We start from the raw sequence: 23,603 nt of genomic DNA on the forward strand, positions 1-23,603 counted from the left end.
AGGCAAAATTACACAATATCTGTTTAAAAAGCTCCTATTGAAAGTGGAGAGAGTCAGTGCTCACCAAATAGTATTCAAAATGGCATTCTACCATGTATTTATCCAGAAAATGTCATAGGTGTTAAGCGGATCCTAAAATCTCTCCTGTGATATAAAACCAGTGCTATCAACTCAAATCTCAGGGTAATGGTGCTTAATTTGTAACTGAGTGAAGTTTGCGATCTTGAATTATCTTTATGTTTGCCATCAACTATTCATTTCATGAGCTTTCATTAAAGCCTGTGTGAATTATAACTCAAAACATGTTGAAAATCTATCATTCGACTAGACTCTTAGAAAGCAGTTACTTCATTTGTTTCTTTTTTTCTACGGACAAATCATATCAAAGGTACCATTTCTGAAAATATGTCCTGAAGTAATACGCATAGTCCATTTGCCAGCTTGTGATGCTGACATTCATAAGGATTTCATCTAACAGATTGAAACTTTGATACATCCTTTTTTTTTTTTTTTTTTACTAAGCATTCTGCTTTTTAAAAAAAAAAAAAAATCTACTTTTAATCCTTGGAATGTGTGTCATTTACTGGGATGAATGCAAACTTCAAGTCCATTTGCACAGTTCAATTTATCAAAAAACAAAACAAACCAAAAAAAAAAACAAAAAAAACTAGAAATGTCGCTTTGGCGACTGGTATGCCTCCGCCATAATGCATGATTTTCCCAATAGGTCTAGATAGTACATGTGGACAATGTGTGATTACATTTTCACAAAATTGGCAAAATATTGAAATGACAAGTTTGTCACAAATGTGTTGAATGTTCACCTTCCTTGACCTAGGTTTAATTGGATGAATAGGAGAGCATGTATCTAGGGATTTAAGGACTTTAACTTGACTTTGACCCATTCATACATTTAGGCATTGAGTAATTTTCAAGGTACAGGTGTGGAGAAAAAGTGCAATTTCTGAATTGAATAGTAAATTGTTACCATTTTCATCTGGCCCTTGACCCTAAAATTCATAAGATAATCACTTTCAGGTAGAACATGCATAATATGTACTAAGTTTCAAGATAACTTGAGCCACTTCGAGATATGGAGGAAAAAGTTAGTTCAGCACTTTCACTTGATCTTTGACCTTTGAGGCAAAAAAAGAAGACAAAAAAAACTTTCCAGAGAATTTCTATTAGGTTACACATGCATTCACCAAGTGTAAAAAAATAATAACCCTGCTGGCATTGCATAAATATGAGGGAAATAGTAAAATTTTGAAGTGTTGCACTTGACCTTTGACCCCTGACCTTTGACCCCATGAACCCTACATTCTCTAGATAATCACTTCCAGTCAGTACATGTATATACTATGTTCCATGAAGATACCTTGAACAATTTTCCAAGGCACGGAGAAAAAAAGACGTTTTGATATTTTTACTTGACCTTTTGACCTTTGACCTCATGACCCAAACTTTCACCAGAGAATCTTAATTGGGTAATACATGTATACACTAAGTTTCAAGAAAATATCTTCAGGCATTCAATAGATATGGCGAAAATAGTGAAATTTCATGTATTTGACCCTGACCTTTTGACCTTTGACCTTTGACCTCATGACGCAAACTTTCACCAGAGAATCTTAATTGGGTAATACATGTATACACTAAGTTTCAAGAAAATATCTTCAGGCATTCAATAGATATGGTGGAAAAAGTGAAATTTTATGTATTTGACCTTGACCTTTTGACCTTTGACCTTGAGCATGTGCACCCAAAAGTTGATAGGCACAACATCACCCCCTAATACACATACATGCCAAGTTTCATTAGGATACCTCAACAGGTTTTGATAGTTACCTTGTCCACAAAATTCATTACGGACGGACGGAAGGACGGACGGACGGACGGACGGACGGACGGACGGAAGGACGGACGGACGGACGGACGGACAACCCGAAAACATAATGCCTCCGGCACCACTTCGTGGCGGAGGCATAAAAAACATTTCTTCCTGCCAAAATATTCTTAGAATGGCACATGTGCATTTAATGATACACAGAAACTGCAGTGACTTTTATTATTTTTTTTTTAAGGATAATATTGAAAACAAAAATCCCTTATTTTTTTTTTACCTTGTTGCTGGTTGGCCATGTTGGGGGTCATTCTACCTGTGAGACCCTTTTCCTTTGCTGCAACATGAGAAGACGGAAAGGGTTAAATATATTTGGTTAATACAAATCGAGCAAATCAACAATCTCTTCTTAATGTAGAACAATTGGTTAAATCTGTAGCGTAATCAACATGCTATAAGTTCAAGAGTACAGCTGTTTGTCAATGCTACTTTTACATTATGTTTCCGGTTGCCATGATGATCATGGTTCATGTCACTGAGGACAAAACAAACAAAATTGTGTAAATTTCATTTACAGTGGATATCAAGTAAAAAATTATGGGCATCTAAATTTGTACATGAATTCACACAGTAGTGATAGTCACAACCATTAATGCAAATTACATTAAGTGATAATGTCATTGCCTCACATGTATCAAATCAACACACACATACATCTTTACTGAATTTCTTCATTGGAGATTAAAAGGAAAAAAATTGCATCCTTCCTAAAAATTACTGCTGTTCTGTAATAACGAAGCAATGATGAACTTAAGTGGGAAAAGTTTGTAGTTACAAAACTATCCCCTTTCAAAAAAAAAAAAAATCATATTAGTGCATGGAATGATAAAGATGATGCTATCAACTTCAAAAATTTGCAAATGGCACTGCCAACAAGATCTCTGAGCAGTCAGTCTATGGCTGTGGTCACACTGGCAAAAGATCATAAGTTTAAGATTGCAAAGTCATTATGAAGTTTCCCCCTCCGTCCACACTGGCAGTGGTACGCGTGCACAAGAAAGAAGAATGAGTGGGTCGTCTGACAGCTAGTGACTGTCATGTAAAAAATGCATGTACACATACTTGTACAATACAATGACTGCGTGCTTCGGAGGCACTGCCCGCAGACAGATGGTGGACTTGCCGTGTGACAAACTTCGCAAATTTTCAGTTGCTACCAGTCACTTTGTTCAAAGATTGAGAAATTGGCAGGGGCCTATTAAGAAATATACCGAGTTTGAGTGGGAAGTTTTGCGGAAAGTTTTGCAGAAGTATGCAGTCACGCCGGGAAAACTTTGAGATACTCTGCGATCTTTTGCCAGTGTTACCGCGGCTTATATGTGCCATGGTTTAAACCCCATGTGCTACATTATTCTGAAACCGCAACGCACACAGCATGCTTTTGGAAAACATTAGATTGTTTTTCAAAGTCTTATAGCTTTTGATAAAAATATCTATGCTAGACATGCAAAGAGCAAAGTTGTAGAGAAAATTGCAAGCTTTGCTGTGATGTAAATCTCATGTCAAATCTATGATTATTTTTCTTTCAAATGGCCAGTAGTGACATTTCTGCCCAGGTCTCGGAGGCATAATTTTGTGTAAACAACCACTAGGAAAACTTTGAATTTACATGTAAAAAAAACCACCAAACAAACCAACCTAGGTAACACCACTATTCAGTCGCAACACAATGCAATCTACATGTGTGAGAAATGGAATCATGAGTGAAGCTTTCATAGTACTGTGGCCTTTTTTTTTTTTTTTACCATTTATCAATTGGTTTGAGCGGGTTTGTGCATTTGAGCAAAACAAGTAAACTTGGCATGGTGTCGACTGAGTTGGGCACGTGAACATGGCACATAAATATACTTTTTTTTTTAAAACATGTGAAACTGCAAAATATATTAACTTTCTTTTTAATATCTTTAATTTCAGTGAAACTTCAACCACTCATTTTCTTCTACTCTACAATGTATTTACATATATGTATACTGTTCAGTCAACTTGGACATGGATTGGAAATGTACCAACTGTTAGTATGATACTCGCATTATGAGATTCCTCAAACTTGGATGGCATCTCTCAATGTGTTATTTTGACATGCATTTTAACTATTTTCTCTGGGCTAAAGTCTGTATTGTGTTCATTTCACATGTGCATGGAAAAAGACATTAATGCTACAAGTGTTGGATATAAGAAAATACACAAAAAGGAATACAATCCTGAATATTCAACCATTTTGAATTATGCCTTTGAGAGAGGACAGATTTCTCTGTAAAAGAAAATGATCTATATAGACAAAATATTAAAAAAATACCAATCTCCTTTCTGTGTAATTGGACTCAAACACATGAAACTATTTGGAACAGTAGCCATTTAACACATACTTTCACATGTCACAAGGAACCATGAAAAGCAATTCCCAGCCTATATGAATTATTCTATGGGATTTATAATAAAATTTAAAAAGTATGCCATGGTACTGTATAATATTTTATATGAAATCATACAAATTATGCATTACCACCATTGGCAGTAAAGTAAACTGTGGCCACTGCATAAATGCAGAGTATGAAATTTATACATAAATTTGTTGGTGGGTAGCAAGGCAGGCACACAGAATGGTCAGTAGTACCAAGTATACATTGTATTATCTGTAAGTATAGTTAGGAGAGAGAAAAAAAATACATATAATGCACTCTATGCACAATTTATGAGCATATGCTGCAGGTATGTCTGAATCATACTCTCACTTTTCATGGAGGCCTCCATACAATTGTACTTCCTCTTCCTGAATACACACAAAACGCTGACATGTAATACCTAGTAAAACTACTGTGGCATCGCAAAGACTATATTGAAACATATTCATATTGTAATTCAATTGTGTGAAAGAGCGCTATGTACATGTATGCATTACTACAGTTGCATTTTCACGAGAAACTTGACACGATATAGTAAAATGAGGTAAATTGTATGTATGATAGCACTTTGTATTAGAGTAGTGATGAAAAGATGATTTTTAATGCAAACAGGATTCCTCTGGATCGATCCAATTATAGTCAAGTACCGCAACATGCTAGCTCATTAATGTCGAGTAGATGTGATACAGTAAACTATGTTGGGCAATTTTAATACAATATGTACCCATACTCTGTCAAACCACTCATGTGCAAACCTTACACTACAGCAGCATGGGGTATGATATTTAGGATGCAAAATTTACCTTGTACTACTCTGTTGTGGTAACTCTACAGACAGAAAACTTCAAGGTAAAGTAACCTCCACAGATGTCTTCTTTGTGAGAACCACTGTAAGTCTTAGAGCAACATTCCTGGAATCGTGGCAATTGTTATGGAAGCATGATACTACCACTAACTCCGGCTATTATCACACTACTAATTCACTTCATGTACACGCAACTTTGAGTTTCCAAAATGCACTTTATTCTCCACTTTTATAAGAGAAGCAACAAGCTAAATGAGTTTACAACTCAATCACATAGAAAACTAAATAGATAATATACCAAGTGAGAAGCAAGTGATGTACTTACCATTGCTATCTCGCATGTGAAGAATGAGTCGGGCAACCAATCCCAGATAGCTATCCTGGAAAAATTTTGGTGGGTGGAATGAAACATTGAACGGCAAAATTATGAACATGGAAGGAAAAGGAGGGAAGGAAGAGGAAAACCGACCACGTAGCACATCCAAACTGGGCCTACTGAGCGAAGGATACACGCACTCACTCAAACAGGATGTACATGGTATTAACTCTCCATTATGTGCGCCTTAACCCGACCCGTGCCCCCCGGTGCCTGCATCATACTGGAAAAATGCAGAGGACACGTGGATCTGGACAGTGCTCAGTATCGTTGGTAGAGTGGACGGGGGCATGGGAGGAGATGGGTGACAGCTGGGGAGAAGGAAGTAGTACAGATTGAGAGACAGTCTGGGGAAGTGCATGCACTTTGATGTACATGTAATTCATGTATAATACATTTGTATGATAAACATGCTTAAATCCCATATAATATGTTTAAAATGTGTGTACACAATGTACATTGTATGTCCTTACATTTATCTTTGTTTGTGAAATGTTATGTATTTTGTATGTACATAATATATGAATTAACGTATGATACGCATGCCTATAATACATATATGTATAAATCCATGGCATATGTGGATGTGTATATGAATGAACATAAAGCAAAGAAAGAGATATTACATAAATATGAAGGGAGAACTACATGCTTGCATGCAAGCAAGCAATGTAAAGTTAGACTGAATTAAAAAGTAATCCTCATAGACATTTGTAGCATATGGATGGTACAAATACAAAAAGCAATAGGTTTCCAATAGGTAATAATGAATCTGACATACAAGTACTGTATATCTCACAGAGTTTTGACCACTGTTGTATTTATAAATCATTGTTAATATAATCATTACATCATTGCTTCCATCCAGTTTTATTTTGCAGAATGCTCTTGTGTGTGGTTCAAAGTCAAATCAAATGTACAAATTTATTAATAACCGATAGACAAAACACTAAACGTTCTGCCATGAGACTGACTACATGAAAGAAAGGGGAGATTCACATAATCCTGAAGTATCAAAGTTTTTGTTTTAGTTTAATTTTGCAGGACATTCTACAAAAACAAAAACAACAACAACAAATGATACAAACATACAAGTGGCTCATACATTACCATCAATAATCCTATACAGGAAAAGGGTCATATTAATCAGAAGTGAAAGAGATCATACTTTCCGCAATAAGACTAGATTGCAGTAGTAGTGCTATAAATGTTTTTCAAGGATTAAATCATTGAAAAAAAAAACAACAACAACAACAACAAAGCAGAGTATTACCACTATTTAAGTTTTAAGCTGCCGTGGTCATGGAAAACATAAACTTACAAGAATGATACACAGATATTACAGGGGTCATTTGGAAATTATACTGAAATAAAAATTGATTTAGAATGTTCTCAAATGGTATAATGTTGACTAATCAGACCCCCCCCCCAAAAAAAAAAAAAAAAATAAATAAATAAAAATGTGGTGTTCCATTGATAGCATTTGCCATTAGAGCACTAAGCAGCTCATCAAGAACTGCTCTGGTGGTAACCCCACCTACAGCTACTGTACATGCAGCGAAAGTGCATCCTAAAATCTTTTTCACATGTATACATTATTTTTGTCGCAAAATTAATCATATCACAATGATGACAGCACACATTAGTATATCCCACTTTATCATTTCTGGCTCGAACACTACCATTGTCCATTAAAAAAAGTCCCAATATAGTGACTAATTCCAGACAACCCAATCACAGAGATTACACTTCCCTGCTCTTAACCACCATTTCCTAACATACAAAGATGGCCAATCACTCTTATAACATTTTCTGCTTGTCAGTGAGAAGTACAGTGTAGTATGAGGGAGGTGACACTATCAAAACCATCACATTCTCAATTGTTGACTGAATCTTTTGCCAACTTCAAGGTTGTCTTTTGTTGTTGTTGTGTGGTACATCAAAAGGGATTTATTAACACCATGTTCTCATAAATATAATTCAAATTCTGACTACATATAGGTATATATTTCTGCCATGATATAGCCACAATTACTGCTGCATTATTTTTCCCACTGTTAATCTACCATAATGACAGAGAGACAAATACAATGCACAACTGACAATTCCAAGTCTCCAATGGGGTTTGCAAAATCTAACCAGGCATGCAGACAAATGACTCAGAAGTCCCCCTGTGTAGCACTCTCAGAACTGGATGAAAATTCTACACGCATACACACAATGTTGATAATGATCCACATGGTAATTAATGTGCATGATATTATTCTGCCAAATCCATTATTTCTTTTTAAAAAATGAAAAGATTGAATGTAGTTAGTTTAGTTTATAACTAGTAATTACTAATTCATTATCATTTATCAATGCCTTATCCGCCTTGGACTACTTAACATAACAATGTCAGAATTTCGGAGCTTGGTTATTTGTTCCATGTTCATTGTGTCACTGCCGGCAACCAGGGACAGCCTGGTGGTAGTGTCGCTGCCCGGAAAGCAGTACACCACGTAGATGACAGGTTTGAGTCCCGTGGTTCCTTTTTTCCAACATCTTTGTTAATTTACATAGTATCAGCCATTGCGATCTTAACAAATTTCATTTGTTACAGGGAGACAAACAGAAGAAAAGTCACCCTCTACTTAACATTCTCTTGCATTTAATTAGTAATTCAGTGATTCAAATGAATTTTTGCAATTTGTTCAAGTGTGAAATATTAATCTAAAACGCACTAGATTACAATTACAATTCACACGAACTATGGTAGTTTGAATTGACATGAGCCTCTTACAATATTTTCTTAAATATCAAAAAAGGGAGTATTAGAATCAGATATACTGTACATAGAAAGAATCTGTGTGTACTGGGATACATATTTGCTTATTCCTGTTTCTTTCTTTCTTCGATTTTCAAAGTAAATTAATTTAAGAGTGGCTTTCACTATTTGATAGTAGTGTCTAACAGACACACACACACACAAAAAAAAAACCCACCTTTTTTGTGACTTGTCTCATAATTTCCTTTAGACAAACACCAGAAAAGTGTTTAGTAGCATTGCAGAATTGTTGTATTGCTGGCAATTACCAAGGTACTTGCCCACATGCTTTCATGGGTACATAAAATAAAGAAATGAATCACTACAGTCCAGGAAGTTTGGGTTTACAATGTGTACCTAGCTGAACAAGTCCTCTGGATTTCAATGCTTTTATGGTAAGATTTTCCTGACCTGCCTGAAACCTTCATGAAACATAAAATTGCATTTACATTAGCTGTTTGATTAAACCTGAACCTACCTGATAATACACTGTACCACAACTTCAAAATTGGGAAGGCTGCCTACTGCCAAAGAAATGAAAAAATACTGTGCATAATAGAACACTTCTTGGCACACACACACACAAAAATCCTCCTTAATCACAAAACCCTATTCATAAATACAATGAGCAAAGGCTCTCTTTTCCATCACTACCCCCCCCCCCATAAAAGATAAAAAACAAACAAAGTGAAATGAAATATAACCTCCAATGACATACATACACACACAAGGAAAAGAAAATATGAGACCAACAACAGCCACCAAATGTACTGTACGTATATATTATACATGCACTGTATGTTACTCACCCTATCCTTGGCTCTACTGTAGATGTGGTTTTCAAGCTCTGCACCAGACTTTTCAATAGGGTTGCAAGCTTCTCGCAAGGCATCATCACTGGATGAAAAACAACCAAGCAATGGCTGATAATGATGTTGCAAGTCTTATCAACACTACAAAAGCAAGAACATGATTTTGGCACAAATGTAAACAACAAGCATTACCTGTTGCATCTAATGAAAATTTTGATTTTCTTGGTAATCTGTGTACTATATTAACCCGTTGAGGACGGTTTGATTTTGCTACAACACACATTTCCCATAGACACTTGCCCGAGTATACTCGGGACTCGTCCTCAACGGGTTAACCGAGTTCTTTTATAGTGACTTTTCAACAAATCTCCAGTCAATTCACTGGTATAGTCTTTTTATCCTGATTTTTATACAAATCCCATGCAAACAAAGAATACTGAATGGTAATACCCGACTGTTGACCCATTCAAGACTACCGTAGGTAGTCCTGAGCATACTTGGGCAGGTGTCTATGGGAAATGTGTGATATTAACAGCAAAATCAGTCAGTCTCATCAGGTTGTACATTAAATACCCTTATATTGGTCAAAGATACCCTTTTCCTACAAGTAGTTCCTGTAAGACAAGTCTGATTCCAACTGCTGGAATATCATAAGGAAATAGAGAAGCACTCTGAGAGCGCAGACCTCCGCCAAGCACGCAGCTCATTTCCACCACTGATCTCGTTACTCCATAGAGATATCAGTGATTTCCACCCATATGTACTTATAGCATTGTGTGCTGAAAGTCGCCCGATTTCCCAATATAGAAGCCTTTGTTATACGTCATAAACCCTCAGCTGCACGGCGCGCCTCGCCGTAGCAGAAACTAGAGCACGCACTTTAGTGCGCGCATGCAAACCTCAAACACACACTTTGTACGCGCAGCCTGGACTCCCAAGTTCATTGACCCTACCTCCCAAAAAATTCTCGGATCACTACCAAAAGTTAATCGTTTGTTACTTGTATCATTCTAAACCTTTCCTGCAAGTTTCATCCAAATCCGTTAAGTACTTTCTGAGTTATTTTGCACACGGACAAACTAACTAACTAACTAAATAACTAACTCACTAACAAACAAACAAACAAACCAACAGTAACGAAAACATAACCTCCTCCCTTGGCAGAGGTAATAATCCTTGATTTTAGAAATGATCTGTCATGATGAAAGCAGAAGATAGATCTACATGTACAAGGCTATGTATACCACTCTCAGTACTAAACCAGCAGTCATTACCACAATCAAATCTGATATAAAGCACACAGCAACTTTTCTGCTTGTATTCACAGCAGGCATAGTACTGGTACTGGCACACATATGAATACCACAGGCAGATATAACAAATATAATTCAAGTTAGAAAATTAATAGAGCATTTCAAGAGCATTTCAGTGATCTTTCTTAACCTTGAGCAGTCATGGCATTTATCAAAACAGTAAAATGGAAACTTTCAGTCTTACAAAAAAATGTGAAGCAGGATAGTTTGGGATTTATTCATCTCCAGGCAAATGGTTCACCAGCAATTTGCCTGCTTCTTGTTCAGGAATCTACACAACAAATCATGCTCAAAGAATACAGTTGGGCAGCACTTGAAGGAAGAAGGGCACAGCTTTTAGAGTATGCCTTATTTCATGGCAAAACCTACAGTATGGCGTGATCAACATAAAACCAATGCCCGCTTTTTAACAGTCACTGAGCTTCACCTTGTAGACCATCTTCTCATGGAAATATAGAAAATTCAACATCTCTTTTGCCCTATTTTAACTTGATCAAACAAACAAAAAATTCTAATCGCCTTCCTACAAATGTACTTCCCATACGCTACTGTAAAGTACTACATTATGACATTACCATCAAGCACTGCCAATTGCAATTCCATAAACACATTCAAGGATGAGGGGGTGCAGAACATCAGGCTTCATTTAGCATCCCATTACATTTTTAGCAGCACATATTCTCATAAATAGAGAAGTGCTTCTCAACCAGTGGGCCCCAGCCAACTGGTGGGCTACCATGTCTTAGTAAAAGAAAAATGAAAAATAAACATCTCCTGGAAAAGTTGGAATCTTTTGGTTAAATATTGTATGTGATAACCCTGTATGGCAAAAGTCTTTACTGATAGGTAGGTGGAAGAGAGTTGTGTTTGGTGGTAAGGAGTCCTCTTGTGGAAAAGAATTGAGTGACAAGCCTCACTGTAGCATGTTGGGTCCGACCCTTTTCTAATTTCTGTCAATTATCTCCCAGATAAAGTTTGAATTGAATTGAGTTGAACTGAATATAGTTACAAAATTTGAAGTCAAATGCTTTTATGTTTGTTGATGACACAAAATTGTATGTTCGCCCAGACACAAAAGATTCTGTTGTACAACTTAAAACCAATTCATCAAAACTTGAGGAATGGCCTGCAAAGTGGCAGCTTTGTTTTCATCCTAAAAGTGTACAGTGTTGAAGACTGAGAAACAAAGCACAGAAAAGCATACAGAATATCATATGAACAGAGAATCATGCACAGTAGCTCTCAAGTTCTCTGTTTGTACTATGAAAATAGGCCTACTTTTGATCCTACTGTTACTGCATTCACTATCATTTTTCTTTTCTTTTCTTGTTTTCTTTTACTACAGCATGAACACTGGACATTGTTATCCTTTGATCCTTTAATACAATGTAGGTAGGAACAATTTCATGCAGGAGAAAATTAAGAAACAACAACAAAACATGCACCATATGCAACAAGATGATCACTCCTTTTCTTTCTCCTTTTTATACTGTCAAGCCAGCGTAATTATTGTGGATAAGGCCAAACAAGTGGCCGTTTCACTAAATAAATGAACGCTTATGGCTGTGTATGATAATGTCGCTCTTCTGCATAATCGGTGATTGATCGTGCTACACCGAGAAAGCCTGTGATCAGTGTACTTTTGAGACATAATTATCTATAATTTACGTACATGTATATTATATATCATCTACTTTTTATCCATAATTGGCTTTGAAATTTCATGAAACCATCAGATATGGTCCATCTCAATTACCAATATTTCTGATAGGAAAGGATTTTTATCGACAAATAATGGAAGAAAAATGGAGGTGTATGGTATGGAGTGCAGTTACTATTTAAAGTTTACTAATTTAAATTTACACTTAACAAAAGCTGCCCATCGCCCATCATTCGACCACAACACCATCCAAAACTTGACCAAATGCTGCATGTAGAAACATGTGCTTTTCAGTTTTGCGCACGGTTAAACCTTGGCAGGGGAAGTCGAACCTTACTGCCAGTGTCAGTGCCGATACAGACTGATCTTTCGTCAGTTTCGGTCTAATCTAATTAGGGTAACATCCCCGGTATTCGGTCACTTAAGCTTTTTTGCAATATTTTTCAAACTAAATTAATACATACATACATCATATCTACAGCTATGTACGTGAAATATATCAAATTTCTTTAATCTCAACTTTCATTTTGTTAAATATCTCACAGAATTTCACAAAATCCCGAAATATTTCACCTTGAAAATTCCCCAGTATTCTGTCACGCGATGTGCGCGTTCAAAGTCAATGCGTGTTCAAGGCAGCTGAAAAATGCGCGCGCACGCTACATTGTTGGCGCAAAATTGCATCGGGGACATTGCGGCGACCGTTAGTGACCGAATACTGGGGCCTCGGCACTTGCATTCAACCCTTGTACATTGGGACACTGTATCGGCACATACGGAAATTTTGTTTTTCTTTTGCGTTTTTGAGGATACCATTACACTCCAAGCTTGCAATAAGCGAAAAATCCCGCGAGAGAACGGCATATTTCTTGATTTTTAGCGCTTTTTCGGCAACCCGTACTCTTAAAACTGGGCCTTATCCGCACGCTTTTGGAAAGTAGGACCTAGCGCCGATTCTGCACTTTTGACAGTAAAATTTGGGATTTTGGATGGATTTTTGGAGGGGGCCAAGGGAGTTTCCTGTTGTGAATGAGTGTGCAAGTATGTGAATTAATGTGATTTGCATGTGTTGTGACAGTTGAACTTACTGGGTGGTGACTAACGTGTTAGTGATAAGTGACCGAATACCAGGGGCTGACCGAATACTGGTGCCCTTAGTCTTACCCTAACACAATTAATCTGTGTAAATGAAGTGCAACATCTGCCACAGTGTTTACTTCAAATTTCATCTGCTGCAATGTTTTCTTTCTGCATTAATCAATTAAATAAACAGATTAAGAAACAGTGAATACATGATCCAAAAATACAGACAGAAACAAAGGCAAAGCAAGGAAGAATTTCATGGAACACATTAAATAACTAAGTAATGCAATGAAGTTCGGAGAATAAGACCGGGGACGTACATTTGAGCCACAACTTTTTGTCTGAATTGTGGAACTCTCCAGCTTGTGTCAGTAGCATTGCCCCCTGTACCTCCTGCTCCAATCACTCCAGGTCCAGGTGTTGCCATATTCTCAAGGAAGGATCCCTCCTGCGAAATATCTGACTTGAGAAAGTCGGTGTTCTTCGACTACTATACTAACTGAGCTAGCTGCGGCCTATGCTTAGATGACGAGTTTTGAGATGGGACGGCGCGCCAGCGCATATCCACACGTAGGAAGCCTAGTGTTGCCTGAGCCGAGCGGAGTTTAGTACATTGTACATTACAGTGCAAGTGCAGACGAAAAGGAAAGCAAGTCAAGAGTGCATGCAGGCTTGGTCCAACTTTTTTGTAATTTTGCTTTAAAAAAATCTATACTCAAATAATTTAGTAATGATATAAAATACATTGAAGATATTAAGAATAAATAAAAATTAATTTTTTTTTTGCAAAATAAGAACAACATTATACTTATTTAAATCCAGAGTATATACTATGACTGAAAGAGTCTAACATGGCAGCCCACATGAGCAACTGTGAACATGGTGAATGTTGTTTGTGCCTATGAACCAGTAAGTTAAGTACAAATTTGTATGCAGGTCTGCGTACAATTTGTAAATACTGTGCGGTAAGTATCTTCATTTCTGTGTGATGTGTAGCAAGCAAGAGGTAAATTTAAGACACATGACTGATAGATCTAGACTCTAGACGTGTAATGCTAAATTGTCATTTATTATAGACTAACATTTGTTAGTGTTTTTATAAATTTTAGGTCTAAATTTAGTTTACAGTACTGTAGCCGAGTAGGCAGTCGCCATCATCATCAACGGACATCATCCATATAAAGTTAAGACTGCAGTAAGTTAAGCGTGCGTACAAACGAAAAAGGCGTCCAGAATTGAAGAGGGAGCGCCCCCTCACATTCAGGGCAGCTGGATCTACATTTGTAACTAAGTCTGGAAATGTGCAAGTCACATCTTCTCATATCGTAATATCTGGAGTAATTACCTCCGCAAAGCACCAAGGGAGGAGGTTATGTTTTCGTTTTCGTTTGTTTGTTTGTTTGTTTGTCCGTGTGCAAAATAACTAAACGTCTAAAAAAATAGATCTAGTTAACGGATTTGGATGAAACTTGCAGGAAAGGTTTAGAATATGATACAAGTACTTAAAGCATATATGATTAAATTTTGGTAGTGATCTGAGAATTTTGGGGGAATTTTGAAGGATTTTTGATATTTTGGCAGGTTTACGTTTGTAGGGTCAGTGAACTTGGGAGTTCAGGCTGCGCGTATTTGAGGTTTGCATACGCGCACTAAAGTGCATGCTCTACTCTCTAGTTTCTGCTAGGGCGAGGCGTGCCGTGCAGCTGAGGGTTTATGATGTACGGTACCAAAGGCTTCTATATATGTATTGGGGAAATTGGGCGACTTTCAGCACACAATGCTATAAGTACGTATGGGTTGGAAGGGCGCCAGACAACTCGCCCTCAAGACAAGTCGCCCCGAAGACAGCTCGCCCTCGTTTTTCGAGGGCGAGTTGTCTTGGGTCCGAGGGTGAGTTGTCTCAAGTGGCGAAGGAATAATGTACCCCGAATGTTTGATTTAATTTCAGACAAAATAAAAGCTGCTTAAAATGATTTTGCATTTATCTGTCTAAATTAAATGTAAGAATGCACACAGTTTCTATTTTCTCCGACTAATGATGCTCGATAGTAGAATAAATTCGGTTTATATTTCACTGTCATCGTTTATTCAGCAGAAGAAGAAGTAGAGTCGATCTCGCCCTCGCCTCTTTTTCTTCGGCTAGCCCGGCGTGCATTGTGGGCTGCATTGTGCTCCAGTTAACAGGAACACAATGCAGCATGCAGCCTACAATGCATGCCGCGCCAGCGGGAGAAAAAGAGGCGAGGGCGAGATCGTATCTTCTTCTTCTTTTGCTGAATAAACGAAGACAGTGAAATATTAATCAAATTTAACCTACTATCTAGCATCATTAATCAATGTTACAAACCCGTATCATAAATGAAGTCTAAGAGGTGCATTCAAAGTCAAAAAATTTACTGCAGTTTGCCGAGAAGAATCGGGGGGCGAGCTCAAATTGGGCATGGACAATTCGGCAATTCTAGCGATCCCTGGGAAAATGGGATAACAAAATGCCATGATTTTCATTTTAAGAATGATTTTAATCAGAGAAGATGGAAACTATGCATTCTTGAATTCAATTTAGGCAGATAAATGCATTAAATCATTTTAAGCAGCTTTTATTTTGTCTGAAATTAAATCAAACATTCGGGGTATATTCCCTCGCCTCTTGAGACAACTCATCCTCGGACCCAAGACAACTCGCCCTCGAAAAACGAGGGCGAGCTGTCTTTGGGGCGACCTGTCTCGAGGGCGAGTTGTCCTGGATCTGGGTGGAAATCACTGATATCTCATAGTATGGAAGAACGAGATCAGTGGTGGAAATGAGCTGCATGCTTGGCGGAGGTCTATGCTCTCAGAGTGCTTTTCTATTTTTTTATTCTTCATAACACATTTTATTTTTCAGAAACGCAATGTGGTTGATTGTTTAGATATCAGTTTCTACAATGATCCATCATTTGAACCATCTTGTAGAATCTAGAGTCCATACATTTTGTTATTCACAAAATAAACAATGTTAACTTGAGTGTAGACGAGAAAGTAGTTGAAGCATTCTGACGTTTGTTTCGCGTACTATCTTGTCATATCCACTTACACCATCAAAATCAAACAACATCAGCAACATTATGACATTTAAACATTATGATTTAATACATTGTACTTGGGTCTTGAGCATTGTGACGTAACTATAAAATGGCGAAAGGCTGACTGTGTCTAATATTCAAGTCGAGCACATTTAACAGTATGCTGCCATCTACTGTTCAATAAATGTACAGGATCCAAGCAATGGCAGCTCCCACACTGCAAAATGGCAGCTCCCTTGCTCAGCCACCTCCGCTTCTGGACTATGCCCTCTTGTGGTGTAATCTCTTTGGTCTCACCGCACTGGCATGGCGACCCTATAAATGAAGGACATTTTACAGAGTTTCATTACTGCAACAGCGGCCCCAACACATACGTGTTGGGCTGTTACTAGTTACAGCGCCCCGCATTGGGGTTAAGAGTTTCAGTGCAATACAGGATTATACCTTTAAAGAAAAGAGGATCTTCCATATTTCTGCTCAATAGAAATCTTTGTAATCAATTACAACATGAGTGCTACTGAGAAAAATGATGTTCCAGAAAAGTCAGATTTGTTGGTATGATCTATACCGGTAGTTTGTTTTTCCTTGTGTGTTTTAGGTACATCTAATGGACCTATGATGGCATCCCTCGGAATCATCACTGGAATCTTAGTGGCAATTATTGCATGTATCATCATTGTGTTGGAGCCAGGAAGAGCTAGAAATGCATTATATGACAATGGTGTCCAAGGCATTGTCTCCAAGATAATCCAATTGTTTATCAAGGAGGATAATTCTAGTGCAGACCTTGGACAAGAGGAAGAAACGTCGACTGATACTATTACCAGAATCTTCACTGAAAAGGAGCTGGGGCACTACGATGGGAGTAGTGGCAGTCCCGGACTCTATCTGGCCATTATGGGGAAAGTGTTTGATGTGCAGAAAGGAGCCAGGCACTATTCTCCCGGCGGAGGTTACCACTTCTTTGCAGCCCGCGATGGCTCAAAGGCGTTCATCTCTGGGGACTTTACCGAGGAAGGATTAACGCCTGATGTCAGTGGACTTTCACCGCAGCAGATGGTGGATCTGGAGAACTGGGTGAAATTCTTTCAAAAAGAGTATAATTATGTGGGTATGTTATCCTGTATTTCTACCCCAATATTTGTTGATAGTGTGACATACTTCTCTTTTTTCTTTTTCTTTTCTCGTCTTTTTTTTTTTTTTTTTTTGGGAGGGGGGGTGGTTGGTTTGGTTCAAATGTTTAGTTTGTTTTGTTGTGTTGTGTTGTCATTTTTATTTGCATTTAGTTGGAATTGTCTTCCCGTAGGAAAGCTCAGCGGTCACTTCTATGACAGCCATGGCAACCCAACATCCAGCCTGCTGGAGGCACAGAGGATGATTCAGGAAGGGGAGAGACTCAAGGAGGACGAGGCTGCTCATCAGAGGCACTTCCCATTCTGCAACTCAGAATGGACTCAGGCGGCTGGCCTTCGTGTCTGGTGCTCCAAGAAGAGGTGAGTGTGCTGCTCAGTTAACCGTTCTCTCATATGTCTTGATATTTCTTTCCAGATCCTACCTGTTATTCTGAAAAATGGCAAGGAAGCAGTGAAGAGCCAGTTTAGGGCATTGATTTAAGTGATGCAAAGAACCAGTGAGTCCATCATGTATGACGCCCTGTTGATTGAGAATTCTGTAACTCTCCCTGCATTGGTCTGTGCTGGCTAGAGGCTCCTCTTGGTAATAGCCTGCTATGATGTCAAGTGTTTTGGCTAATGATTAAACACATCTGTCATGGCTGCCAAAATGTTTTCATAATGATGAAAGGGGCAAATCTTGTTGATTCATTTGTTTTGCAGTAAGTTGCAAGTTCTTTGGGGTTAAGAGTCATATTCATTGTCAAAATTATAGAATTTCTTCAACTTGTTTGGAAAAAAATGAAAAACTTGTAGGAGCTGATATACAAGTGTATTGTTTTCAATTGTAAATCTCTATTTACTACAGAAAGTGTATCAATGTTCTCTATGCCGATACATATTTCAAGTTTGCCTGTATAAATATTTCAAGTTTACAATATATCATCAGTTACTGGTAGTCAGTCATTCTATGATGTAAGTGAAGTAATCATCAGCATTCTTTTTACATCATCAAGATTATCATCGAAGGGTTGATTATATGTGAAAGATTTTTTTTCCCTTATACATTATACTGTATATGTTGGTCAACCTGTAAAAGTCACCAAATGCAGGCAACTGTCATTGTAACAAAGTCCTTGGGACTGGCAGTTTTCTTTCGTTATACTGAAATTTCTTTACAGCTGAGTAATAAAGTGTATAAAGATATACATTGTATGGATGATAATTTTGTAACATGAAATTTTACTTTGTTGGAGGAAGATTTTTGTTATAACTGTGTTCGTTATAACAGAAATGCATGGTAGTGATTATAGCTTATAATCAATTTCTTTTGGTTGATGTTAGATATTTTCTGTATTATTTCTGCCTTCTCCATGTTCTTTTAGCGGAGGGATCAGCCGAGAGTGGACTGGTGTGCCTCGCAAGCTCTTCAACCCGGGTACCAACAAATGGCGTTGTGCCTGCATCAAGGAGGATGAGCTAGACAACCCTCATCTACGCCTCTATGATGACTGCGAACCCATGGCGATATCTTGCAGAGCAGGCCCTTGATGCAAACTTCTCATAGGCTTTACATTGTATGTTTTCCTTCTTCAATAGCCTTTGGATTCAAGGCTTTCGTGGCCTTGAATGTAGACTAAGCACGCTTGTTGTGATTCCACATTTGCAACAGTGATTTACTGAGAGATACCCTCCAGACCAGCTCCAGATGTGGATCAGGTATTGCGATTAGTCTTGATTCAGGTGCGCATGGGGGATATCGAATCCCAGACAACATTGGTTAAAGGCTTCCTCTTTCCAACTGAAAGTATTTGGGTATAAAGTACTGCAGTGTGACATCATCGCCATGGAAGCTGATTCTAAACAGCCTCAAGTAATCCAAATATATGTGAACACAATGACTGCTAACATTCCTTATACCCGGTTTTAACCCATTGCCCAAAGCCTTGTACAAGGGTATTTTGTGTGGAACCAGCACAAAGCTATAACAAAAGACTGTGACATCATCATTATATTGCACCCATGGTTTATGACAGTGCTTGCCTAGCAACAACATAATTCATTTGTAGAAATTAGTTGTGGTAAATATCATATTGTAAACTGGGTAGTAGGGTAATGTGCGCTTTTCTTTTATGTGGTCAGGAAGAAGCAGTTAGCTGAAGCCCATTTCACTATAATCTGACTGCCTGGTGCAAGTGCCATGAAAAATAAAAGTCTGCAAAGGTTACCAACAAGTTGAATGCAGGGACTCTGTTCTGTGCCTGCAGTGAGGTCGAGTACAACTCAGAATCATGCTAGATATTTGTACTGTGCTAGAGGTTTGCTGTAAATAAACATACAATTTCAAAGCTAAGTATGTAATAGGACGTTCTCTCTCAGGAGGCTTTGTGTATAATGTTATAAGAAGTGTGTTTGTAGATCTATGCTAACACTAGAAAATAGTTACTGTGACATACAGTGTATCAAATATGCTAAAGTCTTTTGTTTTTGTAGCATTTTGAATGTATTTGTCTCTCTCTTTTTGTATCTCTCTTTCTCCCACACACACAAACTGCCTTTGCTTTACTTCAGGAATGTACAAAGAAGTGGAGAATAGTTGCAATATAATGTCTGTTCAGTTTATCATGTAATATAAAGGTATTTTTGCAAAAAAAAAAAAAAAAAAAAAAAGAATCTTTATCTCTGGCACACAAGTCTGTGCTATAAAAGTGATGTTTGCAAAGTAATCCAAATCTGCTCCGAGGAATATCAAAGTGCCTTAAGGACTATTGCAAATCACCGTGTCTCAGAGTCCCATATTTTTTATGCAACTTTCAGTGACATGGTAAAGCTTACTGCCTGTTCACTGCACTTGTTATTCTTTGTCTTTGTACTTTTTGAAGTTTGCATTCAAATTGCATTTGATTGAATGCAGAAATAAAAGCAAACAAACAAACAAACAAACATGGTAAAGCACTAATTATGGTTTAATGTAGATTTCATGCTATCAGTATACAGGATTTTTTTTTTTTTTAATCAGAGTTTGACATCAATATACTGATGAATAGTAGTATCCTGAATAACATTTTCTGTGGTAAGCTGTAGGATGAATTCTGGAGAATTCCACTCACTGCCAGACTTCACTCATTGAAATGTGGTCAAAATGTCAAATTGAAATAATGTTAAGATGTGATACAATGTTGCAAATGTGCCACTTATACATTTCAGATACACTCTACATTGCAGTGTTTTGGTGATAGCAGCAACAAAAGGAATTTGTGATTCAGATCCACATAAAAAAAGACACAGGTCTTTGTTTATTGCCACTAATTCATTTAGTGTAACCATTAAATAGTGAGGTTATTTATGAGGGCTTGTGGATAAGGAGTTCAGCTGTCTGCAATTTGCATCGTGGAGGAAAGAGTCCTTTTTTATAGCACAGAACGAGCAGTCACATTGCTACTTGAAATGTAAGTAAGGTAAAAGTAAGGTATGTATGGTATGAAGTAATGTTAACCACAGTTAATTTTTGTACATGTAGTATTTCTTTGATTATTTTGTTAGTGGAAATGCTTATGTCAGTTTTACATAAAAAACACAGTCATTCTAGTTTATAGAATTCAGAAACTCGTATGTACATGAACAGTACTAAAGGTATGTTTTGCATATAATTCTGTAAGTCACATTTCAACAGTACTAAAGTTACGTATGTTTTGCATATTTAGATGGTGCAAAAGAGAAGACTTGTGCAATAGTCATATTTTGTAAGCACTTGGGAATATAGGACATTGGTGATAGGTGATAGGACATTTACTGTGTCTGCTTCAAAGCACTGGAACAATTTACCACTTACCGTTAGACAGTCTCCATCAGTCAGTGTGTTCAAAAAAGCCTTGAAAACACATCTTTTCAGTAGCAACTAGTTCGTAGCTGTATATATAACATTTATCCAATTACACATACTGTCGTACATGTTTTGAATTGATTGTAAGCGCTTTGGGCCTTGTGGGAAAAGCGCATTATAAATAATAGTAATAATAATAATAATAATAATAATAATAATATGCTGTATCTAAGTCCTACTTGTCTTGAAATATCCTCCAGTAAAAGGCTGTCCCTTTGCTGGTACATGTATATGCATTATGCTGACTTAAAAGGTAAAATGTTGGCTTAGTAAGGTGGCTTGCTTGCTAACAACCAAAACATTTACAAAGCATTATTTTGTCATTTGATTTCCAAGTACAAGTGCACTGCTAATATCTGGTGTAATGCCAATTTGTTGGCTGTGTGTGGTTACATTATGGTCACACTTAATGTGAATCAACACTTTGGAACAAGGAGGTCAGTTTATACATTTTATTCAGTTTGTATGATTATCTTTTCTACTTTTTGGCAATAAGAAGATATGAAACAAAATATTAATTGTACGGTTTGCATTATACATATCACAGGTACAAAAATTTACAAGTCAGTTACATCATTTCCCTCTCAGATTGCATGCTTACATGTGAAGATAATCGTGAAAGTTTTGACAAGGATTACACCAGTGAGAACAACCCCTATTTCATGAGAACAACAACAACAACAACAAACAACAACAACAAACAAACAAACCTGTAGCTTTGAGATTCTATCACTGGAGGTGAATATGTTGGACTGTTGCATTGTTCTTTGACTCATAATCATGATCAAATTTACAGCAAACATTTTCTTATCGACTGCTCTTGTATCAAGGTGATTACAAGACAACTCGAGTGCTCAAAAGAAATGTGAAGAAAAGCGTAGGAGCATTAACATTTTTCACACGGAATGTGGAACAATTTGCATCCTGAAATTGAAAACATGCTATCTGAAGGCTTTTGATGAAGTTATGAATAAAAGGTATGCTTTAATACATAGAAAGGATGCTACAATCTATGTAATGCAGCCCCAGCCTATATGCTGTAAAAGAGCTGTCAAAAATTGTTTAATAAAAGAAAGCCTCACTAGAAATTTGTGACTGACTTTCTGAGGGTTCTGTCCTGTGATTCTTTCCATGAAAGAGAGGAGGGATCATGGACCTTACCTTTGTCCCGACCAACCATAAGCACTAGAGAACCAGTAACAACTATTGTACTTCACATGGTTGATGTCTGCTTCATGCAAACAATTTGTTGCCATGATAGAGGACTACTTATATATATATATATATATATATATATATATATATATATATATATATATATATATATACATACATACATACAATGTATATATGTACTGAGGATCTACTAGAAGGAAATACTATTTGTAGAAATAACATGAAAATGACTTTTATATACACACAAGAGCCTCCAAAATGTAGGAATCTCATGTACAGAAAGTATTTTGAAATAGAAAAGTATATTAAGTACAATGTATTTTATGACACGAGTATAATACTATTATCAGCATGTACTCTTTTATATACCTTGATGACTCTGATGTCCAGGTCCATGTTGAGCATAAGGGTGTTCTCAACTTATGGAACATATATATATCATCGCTGGGGTGACAAGACCTTGTATCTCAAATTTTGGTGAAAATGACTTTTTTGCATTAGTGGTCAAATAATCGGTTAAGTGATGTCCTGTCCAAATCCCAGCTGTCTTACCCCAAAAATGAAGCCACCACGGCATGTCAAAGGAACGGCTATCCCATTGAGTATAGTGCTTTGGCCACCATGTTTTTTGGCTCTCCTGAACATTTGACATTTTTGAGATACGAGGTCTTGTCGCCCCAGCGACGATATATATAATATATATATATATATATATATATATATATATATATATATATATATATATATATATATACATGTATATATACAGTTAACAACAAAATTATTCATACCCCTGGGAAATTTTTAGTTTTGGGCACATTTCTTACTAGTAAAGGATGGAGTAATGGTTACTGGGTGTTATATCACAACATTTCTATTGTTTTGCAAATGAGAAGAAACTAGAATTAATGTCAATTTATAGAGGACAAATAAGAGTAAATAGTTAACACCCAATCACCATCACTCCATCCTTTACTTTGTAAGAAATTTGCTCAGAAGTAATAATTTCACAGAGGTATGATTAATTTTGTTGTTAACTGTATTTATAATATATTATCTATCTATCTATATATATATATATATATATATATATATATATATATATATATATATATATATATATATATGTGTGTGTGTGTGTGTGTGTGTTAAATAATATGTAGTACACTTGTTGGTCAAAAAAAGTATCCATACTAGCAGTAGGAGAACA

General features: G+C 36.9%; 2 protein-coding genes across 3 annotated transcripts in view; one reads left to right on the forward strand and one right to left on the reverse strand.

Annotated features, from left to right (window-relative positions):
- LOC140228019 (mediator of RNA polymerase II transcription subunit 15-like) overlaps positions 1 to 13,626 on the reverse strand; it is a 39,971-nt gene extending 26,345 nt beyond the window's left edge. For both annotated transcript variants that reach the window (XM_072308415.1, XM_072308413.1), the window contains exons 1-4: positions 13,481 to 13,626; positions 9,102 to 9,189; positions 5,436 to 5,490; positions 2,124 to 2,180 (exon numbers count right to left, since the gene is read on the reverse strand). In XM_072308415.1, the coding sequence (XP_072164516.1) occupies positions 2,124 to 2,180; positions 5,436 to 5,490; positions 9,102 to 9,189; positions 13,481 to 13,587 (307 nt within the window). In that variant the 5' untranslated portion in view covers positions 13,588 to 13,626. The remainder of the gene's footprint in view (positions 1 to 2,123; positions 2,181 to 5,435; positions 5,491 to 9,101; positions 9,190 to 13,480) is intronic.
- Positions 13,627 to 16,840: 3,214 nt separating this feature from the next.
- Positions 16,841 to 21,337, forward strand: LOC140227138 (neuferricin-like). Its single transcript, XM_072307571.1, has 3 exons — positions 16,841 to 17,333; positions 17,529 to 17,715; positions 18,720 to 21,337. Exons 1-3 carry the CDS (start codon positions 16,841 to 16,843, stop codon positions 18,883 to 18,885), a joined length of 846 nt encoding a protein of 281 aa, XP_072163672.1. The 3' UTR covers positions 18,886 to 21,337.
- The last annotated feature ends 2,266 nt before the right edge of the window (positions 21,338 to 23,603 follow it).

The sequence above is a fragment of the Diadema setosum genome, chromosome 4 (genome assembly GCF_964275005.1).
Source record: "Diadema setosum chromosome 4, eeDiaSeto1, whole genome shotgun sequence".
NCBI lineage: Eukaryota > Metazoa > Echinodermata > Echinoidea > Diadematoida > Diadematidae > Diadema > Diadema setosum.